Genomic DNA, 15,219 nt, shown 5'->3' with positions numbered 1-15,219 from the left:
TCTCTGTTTGACCCACTCACCTCCTGAAGACCTAGAATCAGGATAGGCCGCCAAGAAGCACAAAAGAAAAGGAGCAAGTTAGGCAGAAAAATTGGCCTAGTTTACTTCCCCTTCATGTGGCCAGTGGCTGAATTTTCTTGATGCTTTTATCTTTCAAGAGTCTAGAAACAAAAGGAGATGTGTTAGTTGTGAATCAACAGCAGCAATTTTTCTGCCCAGACTACCTGAGCCTTGTACCAACTGCAGGCAAACAGATTCTTACCCGCCCCATCTCCCCAGGCCAACAGCAAAGCTTCAGGTTCAAGTTAAAGTTAAAAATAAGTCTTATTTGAAGAAGTGCCAGGAGTTCAGTGTTCTGGCCAGTATTCATTGATGAGCTAAAACCATCCAAAACATCCTCCAATTAGCCAGTCAGTCATCACGGTGCTGTTTATTAGATACTGCAGGTGCAGAATAGTGCAATCATTTTTCTACATCATAATCCTTAGAAGTAATTAATTGTGTGAAAAAGTAATTAATTGTGTGAACCATTTTGAGACAGTTTGACAATAAGATATTTAAATATTTCTTCATATTTTCACTGGCAGTGTATGTGAATAGCCAAGGAATTAGTCTCCCATTGATGTTTGTAATGTTTGTTGGTGAAAATCCACACAAGCCACGCTCAACAATTTCTTATAGTGACATAGCCAAAGTCAGGATTTCAGTGGTTTGATATTTAAGTTCTATCACATAGTTTGTGATGGATTTTCACCACCACGTGTTAAAAGTCTTATTTTCCCTGTGTCATCTTCTGTAATTAATAGTAGAATAATAAAGGTTATGGCACAGAATGAAGCAGTTCAGAAGGATACACCAAAGCTTTTCAAATGGAGCTCTCCACTCATAGAATTACATGATTCAAAGTAGACCATTCAGCCAGTGCACACTTTTTTAAATTAAAAAGCCTTTCAGCTGATTCCACTCCTACAAGTTTTTCCCCTGCAACCTCATAATGAGAAAACATGCAAATTGAGGAAAATTATTTTAATTGAGTGGGACAAGGATTTGGCCCAGGTGATTTAAATCAGAGATTGAGAAGCAAAGCAATAAGTGAGCAATGTTTGAGAGGAAATAGTTCAGCACATTTTCTGGGAGGTGAAATGAAGGACATCCATAGCTAGGTCTCTCTGAATGACTAAAGATATACAAATTAAAATGAAACAGAAGAGATAAGATAAGATTTCTTTATTAGTCACATGTACATTGAAACACACAGTGAAATGCATCTTTTGCGTAGAGTGTTCTGGGGGCAGCCCACAAGTGTCGCCACGCTTCCAGCGCCAATATAGCATGCCCACAACTTCCTAACCTGTACGTCTTTGGAATGTGGGAGGAAACCGGAGCACCCGGAGGAAACCCACACAGACATGGGGAGAACGTACAAACTCCTTACAGACAGCGGCGGGAATTGAACCCAGGTCGCCAGCGCTGTAATAGCGTTACGCTGTGAGAAACTTCAGACTCAAGTCATTAACGAGCCAAGAAGTACAGGAAGTTCAATGGAGAACTAGAAAAGAAAACTAAAGATTAAATTGGTGACATAATCGTGAAGGATAGGGATGCTATGATTCTGTGAACTAGAAAATGGGTTTAATGGAGGTAAAGGTCATGGCAACTGCCCTTTGATTCTTTTTGCAATTAACCTATACTAAGGGGTCATTTACAGTAGCTAGTTAACCAACCAGTGCATCACTGGGACAAAGCCGGAGTACCTGTCAGAGACTCACATGGTCACAGAGAGAACAAGCAACCTCTGCACTTGTAGTTCCTGAGGTCAGGATCGAATCCAGGTTGTTGGAGCCTTCAAGTAGCATCACTAACTACTGTACCACTATGCCATAGGTGAATTTTCAAAAGGCCTTTGATATATTAGCTCTCGTCATGACAGTGGCAGTCTGTAGAGAATTACTGGCAAGCTGCTGTAGTCTCTATGTCAGCCCATTCTGTACTTCTGCAGCAGCATGGAAGTGTAGAGTGGAGATCAGGTGTTCATGCATCTGACCTTTTGCTTCATCCCTGTGCCAAACACCCATGGTCAGTCCATAACCTACTGAGAGGTGGGGTCAGGTACGATAGATATTTAGCTCCTCAACTTTATTCCAGTCATACCTGGCGTATCCAACATTATCCCATTTCTTTGAATCAGATCATTAATTTTAATTGAAGAGATAATTTTAAGTAAGATTTTCAGTAAGCATTTTGTTTTCTTTATTTCTTTGTACACTTGTGTTTTTAGTTAGCAAAGTTTAGTTTTAATTTTTCTTTAATAATTACAACTTCAATTAAATCACATTCAACTGTTTTTAAATGTCTGATTGTCAGACACTTAAAACCAGTGAAACAGATGTTTGATGATGCAAGCAGGATGGTGCTGGAAAGATTGTCTTCAGACAGATCCCTCTCAAGGGCTGATCGCCAATTGTAGCCCAATCCCACTGTAAGACTGCCTCAGCCATTGGCAACCAGGGAGCCACAAAAGGTGTGCGGAGCAAGCATACTTAGCCTAATTGATATGTTGGTGGATCTGATGCTGGTAACTGCATAGCTAGAAATTTAAAACCAGAAAGCAGAAAAGGAAGGCTAAGGACTGAACTCTGAGTTGTTCAAGATTTTGAAAGATTATGAGTAGGTCTGTGGTGATGTAACATAGTAATGGGAAAACACTAGAATCCACTGAAACCATTAAAGATGAGGATGGAAAAGAATTATTACATAGAGATTAGCTATAGTTTATGATTTAATGCAGTTGAATCGATAACTTTTAAAAAGGAATTAGAGGTTAGCATAATGCTATTACAGTGCCAGTGACCTGGGTTCAAGTCTGACTGCCGTCTGTAAGGAGTTTGTATGTTCTCCCCGTGTCTGCTCTGGTTTTCTCCCACGTTCCAAAGACGTACGGGCTAGGAGCTGTGGGCATGCTATGTTGCCGCCAGAAACGTGGCAACACTTGTGGGATGCCCCCAGAACATTCTGTGCAAAAGATGCATTTTAAACTTTATTTATACAGCACGGGAACAGGCCCTTCCGGTCCAATGAGTCCGCGCCGCCCATTTAAACCCATGTTAACCTACCCGTATGTCTTTGGAATGTGGGAGGAAACAGGAGCATCCGGAGGAAACCCACGCAGACACTGGGAGAACATACAAACTCCTTACAGACAGCAGCCGGAATTGAACCTCAATCACTGGCGTTGTAATAGTGTCACGCTAACCGTTACACTACCGTGCCACCCACTGTGTTTTCACTGTGTTTCGATGTACATGTGACTAATAAAGATACCTTAGCATGGAATAGTTATGGGGAGTGATTGGGCGAATGGGTGACGAGCAGGGAAAGCCATCAGTGCAAATTTGAAGGTCCAAATGGCCTGTATTTGTGTGATGCTACGATTCTGGTGCTGCTTGTTTAGTGTGCAGCTCACTTTGTAAATACTTTATTTATTACATTATTTACTTTCATCCTAACATATATTACCACAAGTGGTGCTCTTTCATATCTTCTAAGTCCATGATTTTCTGTAAATCTTTTATGTTGGTTGTTTGAGGCTATGGCTGATAGTGTCACATCTTAAGTATGCATAAAACAGCAGATGTGGTGAATGTCCTCTGGTGTATTGTCATATAACAGGAAGGAACTGCTATCCCAAGAATATTTAGCAGCTTAGATATTGCAGAATTACAATAGGTTCCAATCTGTTCTATTACCTGACCATCATTGTAAACAACATAATTTATGTCACATTCACTACTGGAAAACTATTTTTGAAAGATGTATATGATATTCTTATGATTAGTAGTCTTATATATGTTACACCTAAAATGGTGAAAAGACCTCACTGATAGCTCCATAAGGATTGCCATTGGCTAAAAATGTGACTACACCATTGCCTTCACAGGGGCAATTAAGACATGTACAATGAACACTGATTTTGCCAGTGATGCTGTTGTTTTGTGAGACCGTAAGAGAATGTTGATATTCTCTTCCTCGTGTCTTCCTGTGCACTTATGGCGTATTAAGAAGCAGATCTGTATTCAACTCTGGTCCAGGTGCTATGGAAATGTGCTCAGTTTATACAGAGTAAATTCCATTGTAGTTGAACAGTATTGTAAATAAGCAAGTTAATTTAAGGAGGATATGGAATCTCTCTAGTGTGTTGAATTCAAGCACTGGAACCGAATTGGAACAAGTCCTTTCCAATGACAGGTAGTAGAAAGCACTGGAGTAAACAATACCCAATTAAAATAATGAACACTTACCCTCTTCCCTTCAGAACCCCCAGCATTAAGCATTAACTAACTTTTAGCACTCTGTTTACTTGTGTGGATGATCCCAGTCGATCGGCTTCCAGATTCTACAGTCAATGGTACAACATCACATTAATGTACTTGGGTATTTGTCTTGAGGCACAACCGCAGTATGTTGGATGAGTTAGATACAGAAACATTCCTCAGTATTTGTGTTACACATGACTCAGGCATTCCTGAAATGACAAGTGCTTCATTCTCGAGCACTAATACATCCCCTCTATGAGCATGAAATTCATAAACAGAAAACAAAATATAGACTTTAAATGCAGGACTCACACATGCAGTTTTTCACATATCCTAATTTGTAACTGTACTCACTACATTTGTATAGCTTAACAATGACCCCATACTGCAAAAATAGTGTATTAAAAGCAAAGCATTTACTGGCTTGCACAGAGAATTGCGCTTTTCAGTTCTTGGAGAGCCAGAAAATCCTCCTCTCTTATGGAAAGTGCTCTGAATAGCTACAAAATAAAGGGGCCAGTCATTTGAAACTGAGGTGCATAGCAAGTTATTCTCAGGGTAGTGAATTTCTGCAGTCCTCTGCCCTTAAGTGTGGTGGAAGCTAGATCATTAGATATATTTAAGGTGAATATAAAAAGGTTGAGGGTAATGGGTACTGGTGCAGAAGAGGGGTTGAGGCCAGCAGAGCTCAGCCATGATCATATTGAACGGCAGGGCAGGCTTGAGAGGCCTGGTGGCCTACTCTTACTCCTATTTTGTTGTGTTCTTCTGCCTCCTTTGGTAGTATACGTAGTCTCCAGAGAAAACAATATCGCTTTGTTTACGAAGCTATCACTGACATCATGCAAGCCATCAGCTCCTGCTAAATTATGTGAGCAAACATGTCGAAGGCTTCCTTCAGGGGATGGTTAACGACATGTGTGAAAACCAAACAATCTGACTTAAAATATAACAATATCACATTTTGCCTTCTTCAATGAAAAGTTAACTGGCTACAAAGAAAACTGTTGTCTCCGTCTTAAATGTTAATTTAGTTAGAACATCTTATAGAAAGGAAGATTTACAGTATTAATTCAAATTCACATTAAATTAAACTTGTAAAATGGCTAAACTATTTCTAGCAAATATTGTACTAAGAATACACTGGCACAGCTTAACTTGCACGTTGCTGGGATGTCTTTAAGAAAGGATAGCAGAATTCAGGTTATGTTATTGTATGTCCAACTAAACCTAGAACTACTACTTGTTGAGTTGACAACTTGGTCACGTTGCTAAGTTTCCATATTATTAATGAAGATAATGTAAATTAATTTTCACAATTGACTTTTAAAATATTGTCTCTATCTTGGATAATATTAACCATCACTGATTCTCACAGAGTTGATTTTTTTTTGTCCTTCTCAAGTAGAAAGACTTGAGCATGAGGCCCTCTAGTGGCTAGAACCTTCATTGTGGCCATTTTTTGTGAAGACCAAAAAAATACAAGATAGGTTATGTGGTGATAATTCAGTGCTGTGCAATTAAAAATTTACTCATCACAGAGTGAAATTCATTAGTGTCCACCAACAAAAGAATCATCTAGAGCTAGCTGTGAAAGGATAGTAATATGGGCAAACACTTTAAGAACTGGACCTGGTGAACAATATCTCAAATATACATCATTGAAGAATATTGATGTGTGTTTGACCTACTAGTAAGATCTTATAGAAAGGCAGGAATGCAATCTCAGGTAAACATTCATGAATGAAACAATCTGAGATTGACAAGGTTGTTGACAGAAGGAATGGTAAAAAGAAAATATGGCATCAAACCAGTTAAAAGACAAACTCGAATGAGTAAGATGTCAGAAGTAACCAAAGATGCAAATCTGACTACTAAATGCTTTGGCATGATTACCAGTGGCCACAAGCATTACACATTGGTCACATGTGCCAGTGAGTTACCTGCTTTAACTCAAGTCTCATGCTATAATTAGTGTCATCTGTTGCCCCGTGGGTCCAGGAATTTCCATGACACCAACTTCTGGTGTTACCACAGTTAGCAAAGATTATTCAAGGAAATAAAACTTCATTACACCACTTAAAGCAGAACAACAAAGTTCACAGCCTTTCTGATTTGCTACATTGTGAATATTAGTTATGGACATTTCATATAAGTAATTGAATTACATTGAAGTTTGTTCTGTATGCTCTCAAAATTTGCTTAAATATTGTGAATTTCTTTATCTTAGCATGCCAATAGCTTTATACAGATCTGCCTATTAGACTGCATCCCACGGTGATACAAGACATGTGACAAGTTTCTTATATGGGAGAGAAAAGAACTTATCTCTGAGAAAATAGATAATACTTGTATGAGTCCATTACTGTCTCACTTGGAAGCATCTCAAAGTATTTTAATATTATAAATTGCATTGCAATATTATTATAGAAGCTAATCAGATTCAAGGAAGGTGTATTCCTTCCTTCCTTTCAACCTCAAAAGGAGAATTAGGGGGAGACATGTTTACCTCCTTCTTGTACTCTCCACTTTTCAGTACCTCCCACTGATAAGCTAATTGGGTAGCACAGTGGCGCAGTTAGCAGAGCTGCTGCTGCTGCCAGAGACCTGGGTTCAATCCTAACCTTGGGTGCTTGTGGAGTTTGCATGTTCTCCCTACGATTGCATGGGTTTCCTCTGGTGCTCCTGTTCCCTCCCACGTGCCAAAGATGTGCAGGTTGGTAGTTTAATTTGCCGTTGTAACTTAACCCTTGTGTGAGTAGTACAACCTCCAGAGGAGTTGATGAGAAAATGGAGAGAACATAAAATGATATTAATGTAAAATGGATGGTTAACGGGCAGTGTGGACTCAATGTACCGAAGGGCCTGTTTCCATGCTGTATGACTGTAATCAGGACAAATTGCCAGTGATATATAAAATGCATCACCTCGTTCTGACTTTGTTTTTAGTGCAAAACCACAAGTACAGTGGACACCAAATATAATTTGAAAGGTATGAAATAATTTGTATTAGCCAGGCTCTACTGAATCAACTATTCTCAGATAGAGCAGTTGGATTGTTACAGTTGGCTTCAGCAGCCAGCCTAAGAGGAAAAGTTAACTTCGGTTGCTGTTTCATGATCCCTGTTTCTTGATGCGGATGTGTAGAGTGAAGTAAGGATTACATCAGTCAGATCTCTGCAGTTGAGTAGCCTGTTGACACTCACCAACTAGGACCACTAGTTGAACAATACCACAAAAAAGTTAGTACAGGAGAGGATCGTAGTCAAAGAAAAAACACATCCATGACTAACGCTTATTAAGGTAACTCTAAATACAGAATTCTGTTGTGCAATCAACCCATATTTTCAACAAGCTTTGTTTCAGCAAACTTTAAAGTGACTCTTTACACAATTCGTTTATTTAAAATCATTATTGTCAAGGATAGCTTTTGCATGTTCTGCATGTAGAACTCTAAATACTTAACCAACTATTCAGTGGTTTTGCACTAATCCTGACCAGCACTTTTCCTGTCATCATCTGCTGTGTTGTGGTAATGTTGTGTATCCAAGAAACTGTCATATCAAGGCAAACGTTCTTTGATTGGTAGTTCTCTGCCTTAGTCTTTATTGTTGTATTTTCACTAACCTGTGAATTATCCAGTTCTTGATTGTTTTAGAAAGTAACTATTGAAAAGCACTGTTTTGAGGAAACAAATATTATGCCATTTACTTTTTGACAGCTTACTTTTGGGAAATGGATTTAATCAGAATCAGGTGTATTGTCACTGATAGATGTAGTGAAATTTGTTGTTTTGCAGCAGCAGTACAGTGCAAGACGTAAAGACATAAAAATTACCATAAATTACAAAAATATATAGTACAAAAGAGGACTAACGAGGCAGTGTTCATGGACCGTTCAGAAATCTGATGGTGTTTGGATTTCATAGGTGAAAGGTAGGATTTACTCCTACTCGCCTACTATCTTCTGTAGGATCATAGAGGCTATGGGGGGGGGGGGGGGTAAGGTTTGTCACAATCCTCTCTGAAACATAATAAGGTAAGATTTCTTTATTAGTCACGTACATCGAAACACACAGTGAAGTGCAGCTTTTGCATAGAGTGTTCTGGGGGCAGCCTGCAAGTGTCGCCATGCTTCCAGTGCCAATACAGCATCCCACAACTTCCTAACCTGTACGTCTTTGGAATGTGGGAGGAAACCGGAGCACCCGGAGGAAACCCACGCAGACACAGGGAGAACGTACAAACTCCTTACAGACAGCGGTGGGAATTGAACCTGGGTCGCTGGCACTGTAATAGCGTTATGCTAACCGCTATACTACCGTGCCTGCCCTGTAATAAGTAGTTACAGGATTAACTGCAAGAACCCATAAGCCTTTACCACCATTCATTAGTATGCTGGCCGATCTCCCTGCCTGATCACCGTAGCCATAGATTTTCCTGCTTGAGGCATCCAGATACAGTCCTGATTTTGATTGTTGCTCAGAGAAAAATGCGAGATTTGCTGACAGTTCAGGCAGTGTTTTCAGCTTCCCTGTTGTTTTTGGGCTATGTAAATTTAGTTCACTAAATTAGTTAATACAGTAATGTAAATGTCACTTTATTTGATTGGTGTGAGCAGGAACATTTTCAAAGTAGTAAAACCCTTTCAAAAGCATCTCTCAATTTTTCAGCATGGAGGTTTCTTTTTGAACAATTTCAGTGTAATGCTTACTTGTGAAATTTGGTGGCAGAACTCAATTTGGTAGAGTGCTATCAAAATAGTGGTGAGATTAATAGCACTTCAGATTACTGAAGAATAATTATGGAGCAGAAACTTCAGGTGCACAACTAAATATTAGCATCTTTAAATTGGTATTGGTTTATTATTGTCACTTGTACCGAGGTACAGTGGAAAAACTTGCCTTGCATACCGTTCGTACCGATCAATTCATTACGCAGTGCATTGAGGTAGTACAGGGTAAAAACAATAACAGAATGCAGAGTGAAGTGTCACAGCTACAGGGAAGTGCATTGCAGGTGGACAATAAAGTGCAAGGTCAAACAAGGTAGATTGTGAGGCAAAGAGTCAGTCGTGCCTTTGTCTGTCCAATTTTCCTTTCAAATGCTTTGGATGGCATGATTAAAACATAGAATTGCACAGCACAGAAACGGACCCTTATGGCCCACTTCATGCTGACCATGCTGCCTATCGACACGAGTACCATTTGCTTGCATTAGGCATGTATCCCTCTACATCTTTTCTATCCAAGTATCTGTTAAAATGCTTTTCAAACTTAATTGTATTTGCCTCTGCCACCTCCTCTGGCAGGTTAATTCAGAGTGTGTGGAGAAACTTACTTCTCCAGATCTTTTGAATTTCTCCTCTTTTACCTTAAACCTGTGTCCTCCAGTTCTAGACTCCCCTGCCCTAGAAAAAAGATTCTGATTATCTATGTCCCTCATAATTTTATAATCTCTAAAAGGTCCCCCCAGCCTCCTACATACCAGTGAGACTAAACCCAGCATCTCCAATCTGTCCTCATAACTACAGCCCTCCATTCCAGGCAACTTCCTGGTGAATCTCTTTTGCACTCTCTATTGCTACCACCTCCTCCTTTTATTGTGGTGGCCATGGTTGCTCTATGTCTATGATAAATATGAACCAACCTCACGAGAGTTGTAGTTCGTAGGTAGTGGATGTAAATAGGATAGCAAAGGTGCATGAACAGGCAGAGAATAGAGGGATATAGACTATGTGCAGGCAGATGAGATTAGTTTTGATTGGTCACATGGTCGGCCTGTTCCTGTGCCTAACTGTTCTATGTAGTCTTTTAAGGCTGCGGAAAGGGTTAGTTATTCTCAATCAACCTCTGGCGCAGAAAGTTAGTAATTACACGTGTTTCTCTTTGCTAGTTAATTCCTGGAACTTCCTAAAATAAATTTTAAATGTTTCAAAGTTGTTTTATTTTTCCTTTTGTCTATGGGGCCATTCTTGAGATGAGACATTCAACTGAGGCACTATATATCCTCTCAGGAGCATAAAAAAAATCCCAGGGCACCATTTTGAAGAAGCGTATAGGAGTTATTCCAGTTTCCTGGTGAATAGTTATCCCTTAATTAACATCATAAAAATAAACAGCCAGTTCTTATCACCTTGTTGTTTATGTGATCTTGCTGTGCATAAATGAACTACTGTATTTCTAACATAATGATGGTGACTGCACTCTAGAAAAAAAGGAGTTGGCTCTAAAGCGTTCAGGATGTCCTGAAGCCATGAAAACCACTACACAGGTCCATGTCATTCTTCTTTTCTCTCTGTCTCTCTCGGACCAGTCTTTCTTTCCCTCTCTGTTTCTCCTGTACCTGACCTGACATTGAATCCTTGCATGCTAATTTCAGTCCTTGCACTATTTCTCAGTCCTTTACTCTCACGAGTTAAGGAGAGCCACAGTTTGCTTGCCCCTTTCACTCAGATCCACGATGTCCTTCTCCTTCACTGCAATATTACTAGCTCACATTCTTAACAACTTATAAAACAAACTATAATAGCCTTATAGTTCAAGGCTAAATCAAACCAATGACAAACTGTTGTCGGTACTGCTGTTGTAAATTCTCAGCTGTAGGTTTTATTTAAGCTAAGAATTATAAGTTGCAAAATGTTTTGCAACAGCAGTGTTTCTTCCTTTCTGATTGATTGATTGTTTTTGCCAATGTTGGGTGTCTACTGTACTGTAATTAATTAATAAGTAGTAGTTGCAGTATCTTTCATAAGCAAGCTCTCTCTTTATCACCCCAGTCTCCTCCATCCAAGAAAAGGAAACTGGAGAAGCCACGGAAGCCCATTACCTTCACGGTGTTGGAACCTACAGTTAAGGAACTGCGGAATAAAGTTGCAAGTTCAGACCCCGTGTCTTCCGAAGCCATTGAGGTGGTAACGGCAGTAATAGAAAAAATTCTTACTGAGCTGAAGGTAAATCTCAGATTCATTCTATTCATAACAGGAATTAGTTATGCATTGCCACTGAGTGTTAAGTTGCAGTGTTTTCTATATGTTGCCTTACTATTACAAGAGGTTCTAAGCAGATATTTCCATCCTAAGGCAAGAGAGGAAAAGTTTTTGGAAAAATAACTCTTCTGTAATTGATTGATTAGTGACAGAATATCAGTGGTATCCAGGATCGAGTCGTCTCTTGCACATCCCTAGAAGGTATATTAGGTAGGGATTTGACTATTCTATCATGGTAGTAATGCAGTGATGAAGGGATAATACATTTTAAAAGAACTAATGCATAGATCACAATTAGTAATTGCAGAACATCTTGAGATGAGAGCATACAAGTATGTTTACATTTAGGTGCCATTAATAATTAAACTACAATGACAGTTCAGGAATTGCCAATATATGGTGTGATGGTTGTGCCAAATCTTCAAGTCTACTGATTGTTGGTAGGCTGTTAAACAGGGAGAGGTTCACAGGATCATGAATTGTTGCTAATTGCCACTGCACCCATCCCGCCCCCCCCCCCCCCCCCCCCGCTCTTTCACCCAAACCTTCTGGAGCTGAGGAGACTCTGCAGCAGATAACAACTCTAAGTCCACCCTGATTTAAGATCATGGCCATCTCAATACCCCCCAAGATCTTTGAGATTTACATGGTTTAATATGTCACCACACAGTATATTTACCAAGTGCACCGTGTTGAATAGTTCTCAGGGTCTTGTGTAGACCAGCAAACTACTATTTAAGCAGGTCAAGTGTGCAACTCAAGTAGTGTTTACAAAATGTTCCCTTTTGGGCATTGATAGAAATTGAAGGTAATGTAATGGCCTAGTACATTTCCCTTTTTTTGTATTATTTGCATGACTTAATCTGAATTACTTAAACCTGAAACTTCTTGAACATAAATAATTACCAAGTACCCAAAGGTTTCTAAAGCACATTGCTTGCTGCTGAGGTGGATATTGAGTGGATGCTCATCTGCTTGGAAAACTTGTCTGTCAGAAGAGAATTGTTTAATCATTAAATTACTGAGTTATTTTGCAGAGTAAATATTGAATTTTAATATTTAATATTGAATATTTAATTTTTAAAATTTTCTCAATCATGAACGCAGCAAATATTGACCCACTCCTACAGGTTTCTTAGTCTTCGTGTTTTTTATTAATCTGATGTTTAGAGGTTTTAATATTGCATTCTGTCCATTTTTCTGTGAAAGCTAAAATCCAGTGGCTTTGGTCATAAGACAAGTTGGTATACTATCCAACTAAAAACTTAGACAAACACCACTTGCTTTTTTGTCCAATTATATTTGGCCTACATTGAGACCCCAAGCACTGGCATCCCAATCTCGCTGCAGATTTGGAGACTGGGACAGCAGGTCCCTATTTATCAATCACCCATCGCATAGCAGGTGTGGCAGGCAGTTTATTCATACTTAGGTTAATTGGTAAGGTTGAGAGAAGTTTGCAGATCAGTCTGGACTTGCAAATTTCTAAGAACCTGACAGCTTACAAATTTAGCTTTTAAGCAGCAATGGTCACTTCATCAGAGTATTTTAGTTATGATCTTTAAGAAACGGGCCAAATTTAGAAACCCTTCAGATTTGAAACTGTAATTGACAACATCATGGAAGTGAACTAGTGTACGGTTAACTCTTAATTTGTGGACTTGTGGTCCCTACACTAACTACAACTTCTACTGTTAATTTTGTGATGTATCAAATTATTCGATAACTCAGACTCTTTAAAAATCAAATGGAAAGGAAATAAGTTTTGCCTTATAGCAGAATTTTCTTGGGTTGTTGAGACATGAGTAATTATCTCCTTGCACAATAAGTGATTCATTTATCCATGCCAGGTCTTAACTGGCTTGTAGTCCTTGGATTTCCTTCAGGTTCAGTGGAACATTCAGGAATGAGGAGCAACGTACAAATAGCTACAGGCTAACCCTGGCACTTTGGCCTCAAGTTAACTTCTATCATACAGCAATTTTCCTTTGTCTCCACAGGTCCTTTTTAAACGTGTGCCCTGTGGTAAAGATGAAGTAAGTTTATTCCTAACGGCCATCCAGAACTCTTGGGTCCACATCCGCCGTAAGAAACGAGATAGAGTGAGACAGCTTCGGGAACTCCCCAGAGCCACATCAGATGTGTTGCAATCTGCCGAAGTAGAGAGTACCCCTGAAAACAATTCCAGTGCTACCACTGGTCCTGACGGAGCTGAGGGAAGCAATGTCGGAGCAGGCGAAACATCAGCTGAAAACGAAGAGGAGCTCCCAGTTAATGGGGGTAATGGTCTCTTGAATGTGATGGCGGCAGATCAAGAAAGCAATATGGAAACTGAAGAAAAGTTTAAATGTCATGAGAGTGGCTCTACTAGCTGTGGAATTGATGATGCAGTTGAGCAGGAAAAAGCCAGTTCCACTGGAGCAAACCCAGAAGTGGACAAAACTCCAAAAGAGAGTGCGAGCTGCTTTTTGTTCAAGTGCCTAATGAATGTGAAGAAGGATGGAAAGAATGCCCACGTAGAAATGCACTGGGTTGAGGGTCAGAATAGGGACCTAATGAACCAGCTCTCAACCTATCTGCGAAATCAGATTTTCAAACTTGTAGTTAGTTAAAGGAATACTTTTATCTTGTCAATATATATGCTGTATTTTCTTTTTTATTCTTGGTTCAGTATCACACAGATAAATTTTCAGATTTCTTATCTATAGTTTTACTGGCTTTCGATTTGCCAGGGTTTTGTGCATCTTTTAACCAAGTGCATATGCAGTTAGCATCCAGTGATCTCCCCTCTCCAGATGTACCATTCAAACAAATATAAAAAGAATTGCTGTCCTCTTATGACTCAAACAATCAAATATTCCCATGTTTTGGTGCTAATTCACCAGGAGATTCATCTGCAAAGATCTGCTCAATTAGCTGATTCCAACCAAGGAGATACAGAATCCCCTGTAATGAGAGGATGATTATACTTGAGCAACAATTGAATTTCTCAGTGACAACTGATGATTACATAAGAGTACTATAGTTGCAAGATAATTGCAGTTGAGGCAGATATTTCAGATCGCTCGTTCAAAATGAATATCATACTCCACTTTGCAGCACCCAGTTTGTTCTAGAATGATGCCAGAGTTTTTACATCCACTATTCTATTTGGTAGGCTTTTCAATATCTTCAACCCCCTTTGTATGCAGCAGTTCTTCTTATGCTGCTGTTCATGTTCCTATCCTTGTTTTGCACCTTCCAGATTTGGGATACGCGCAAGCTTCACTGCCTCATCTGTATCCCAATAAGCTCACATTTCTGATGAATCCCAGTGTCCTTGTAGACAGAACAGAATTCCTGAGGTACTGGAACGAGAGGGGGAGAAAGTGAAAACTGGAAAAGAAGTTGAAATGGATTCAAAAGCAAGATCAAAGAATCTGGATTTTGTAAGGTGTTAGAGTGGATTTTGATTCCTTCCTGGTCAGAAGCACTCATGGCTATTCATACCTGAGGCATTTCTGTTTGGGGGAGATTTTGAAGAACTCTAGAAAGCTCAGGTCTTTGGACCTAGCAAGGAGCAATTACCCTCTGGGGAAAATAAATATTAAGTTTTAAATGTTATATTCAAAAATAAATACTGAAGTGTCTTTGTAATTCTGATTTCTTTTACACCCAGTGAATGCAATATTTTCCCCACTTTTCAGCATATTTAATTTAAAAAGAGCAAATCTTTGCAAAATCTTGAATCTTAAAAAAATTCTCTTCACTCTAAGTAAGATTTAACCTGCAGCCTTCTGGCTGTAAAATTTAACCTTTGTTCTATCTCGATGAATTTGTGTTTGGTGAACTTTGAAAGTGCGATAAAGATTCAGAAGGGATAGACTCAGAACAAATCTGGCAGCTCGAGAGCATCCATGTGGGAGTGTGGCTCATCATC

The 15,219-nt window shown here is 39.3% G+C and overlaps 1 protein-coding gene across 7 annotated transcripts in view; it reads left to right on the top strand.

The window, feature by feature from the left end:
• The window catches only part of mettl16 (methyltransferase 16, N6-methyladenosin), an 83,008-nt gene extending 68,079 nt beyond the window's left edge, over positions 1-14,929 (top strand). For all 7 annotated transcript variants that reach the window (XM_052035842.1, XM_052035839.1, XM_052035838.1 and 4 more), the window contains 2 exons: positions 11,091-11,264; positions 13,301-14,929. In XM_052035842.1, coding sequence (XP_051891802.1) covers positions 11,091-11,264; positions 13,301-13,912 — 786 coding nt within the window. In that variant the 3' untranslated portion in view covers positions 13,913-14,929. The remainder of the gene's footprint in view (positions 1-11,090; positions 11,265-13,300) is intronic.
• Positions 14,930-15,219: the final 290 nt, after the last annotated feature.

Source organism: Pristis pectinata, chromosome 21, assembly GCF_009764475.1.
Source record: "Pristis pectinata isolate sPriPec2 chromosome 21, sPriPec2.1.pri, whole genome shotgun sequence".
Lineage (NCBI taxonomy): Eukaryota > Metazoa > Chordata > Chondrichthyes > Rhinopristiformes > Pristidae > Pristis > Pristis pectinata.
Note: the sequence above shows the minus strand (reverse complement) of the source record. Positions and strands in the feature narration are given on the sequence as shown.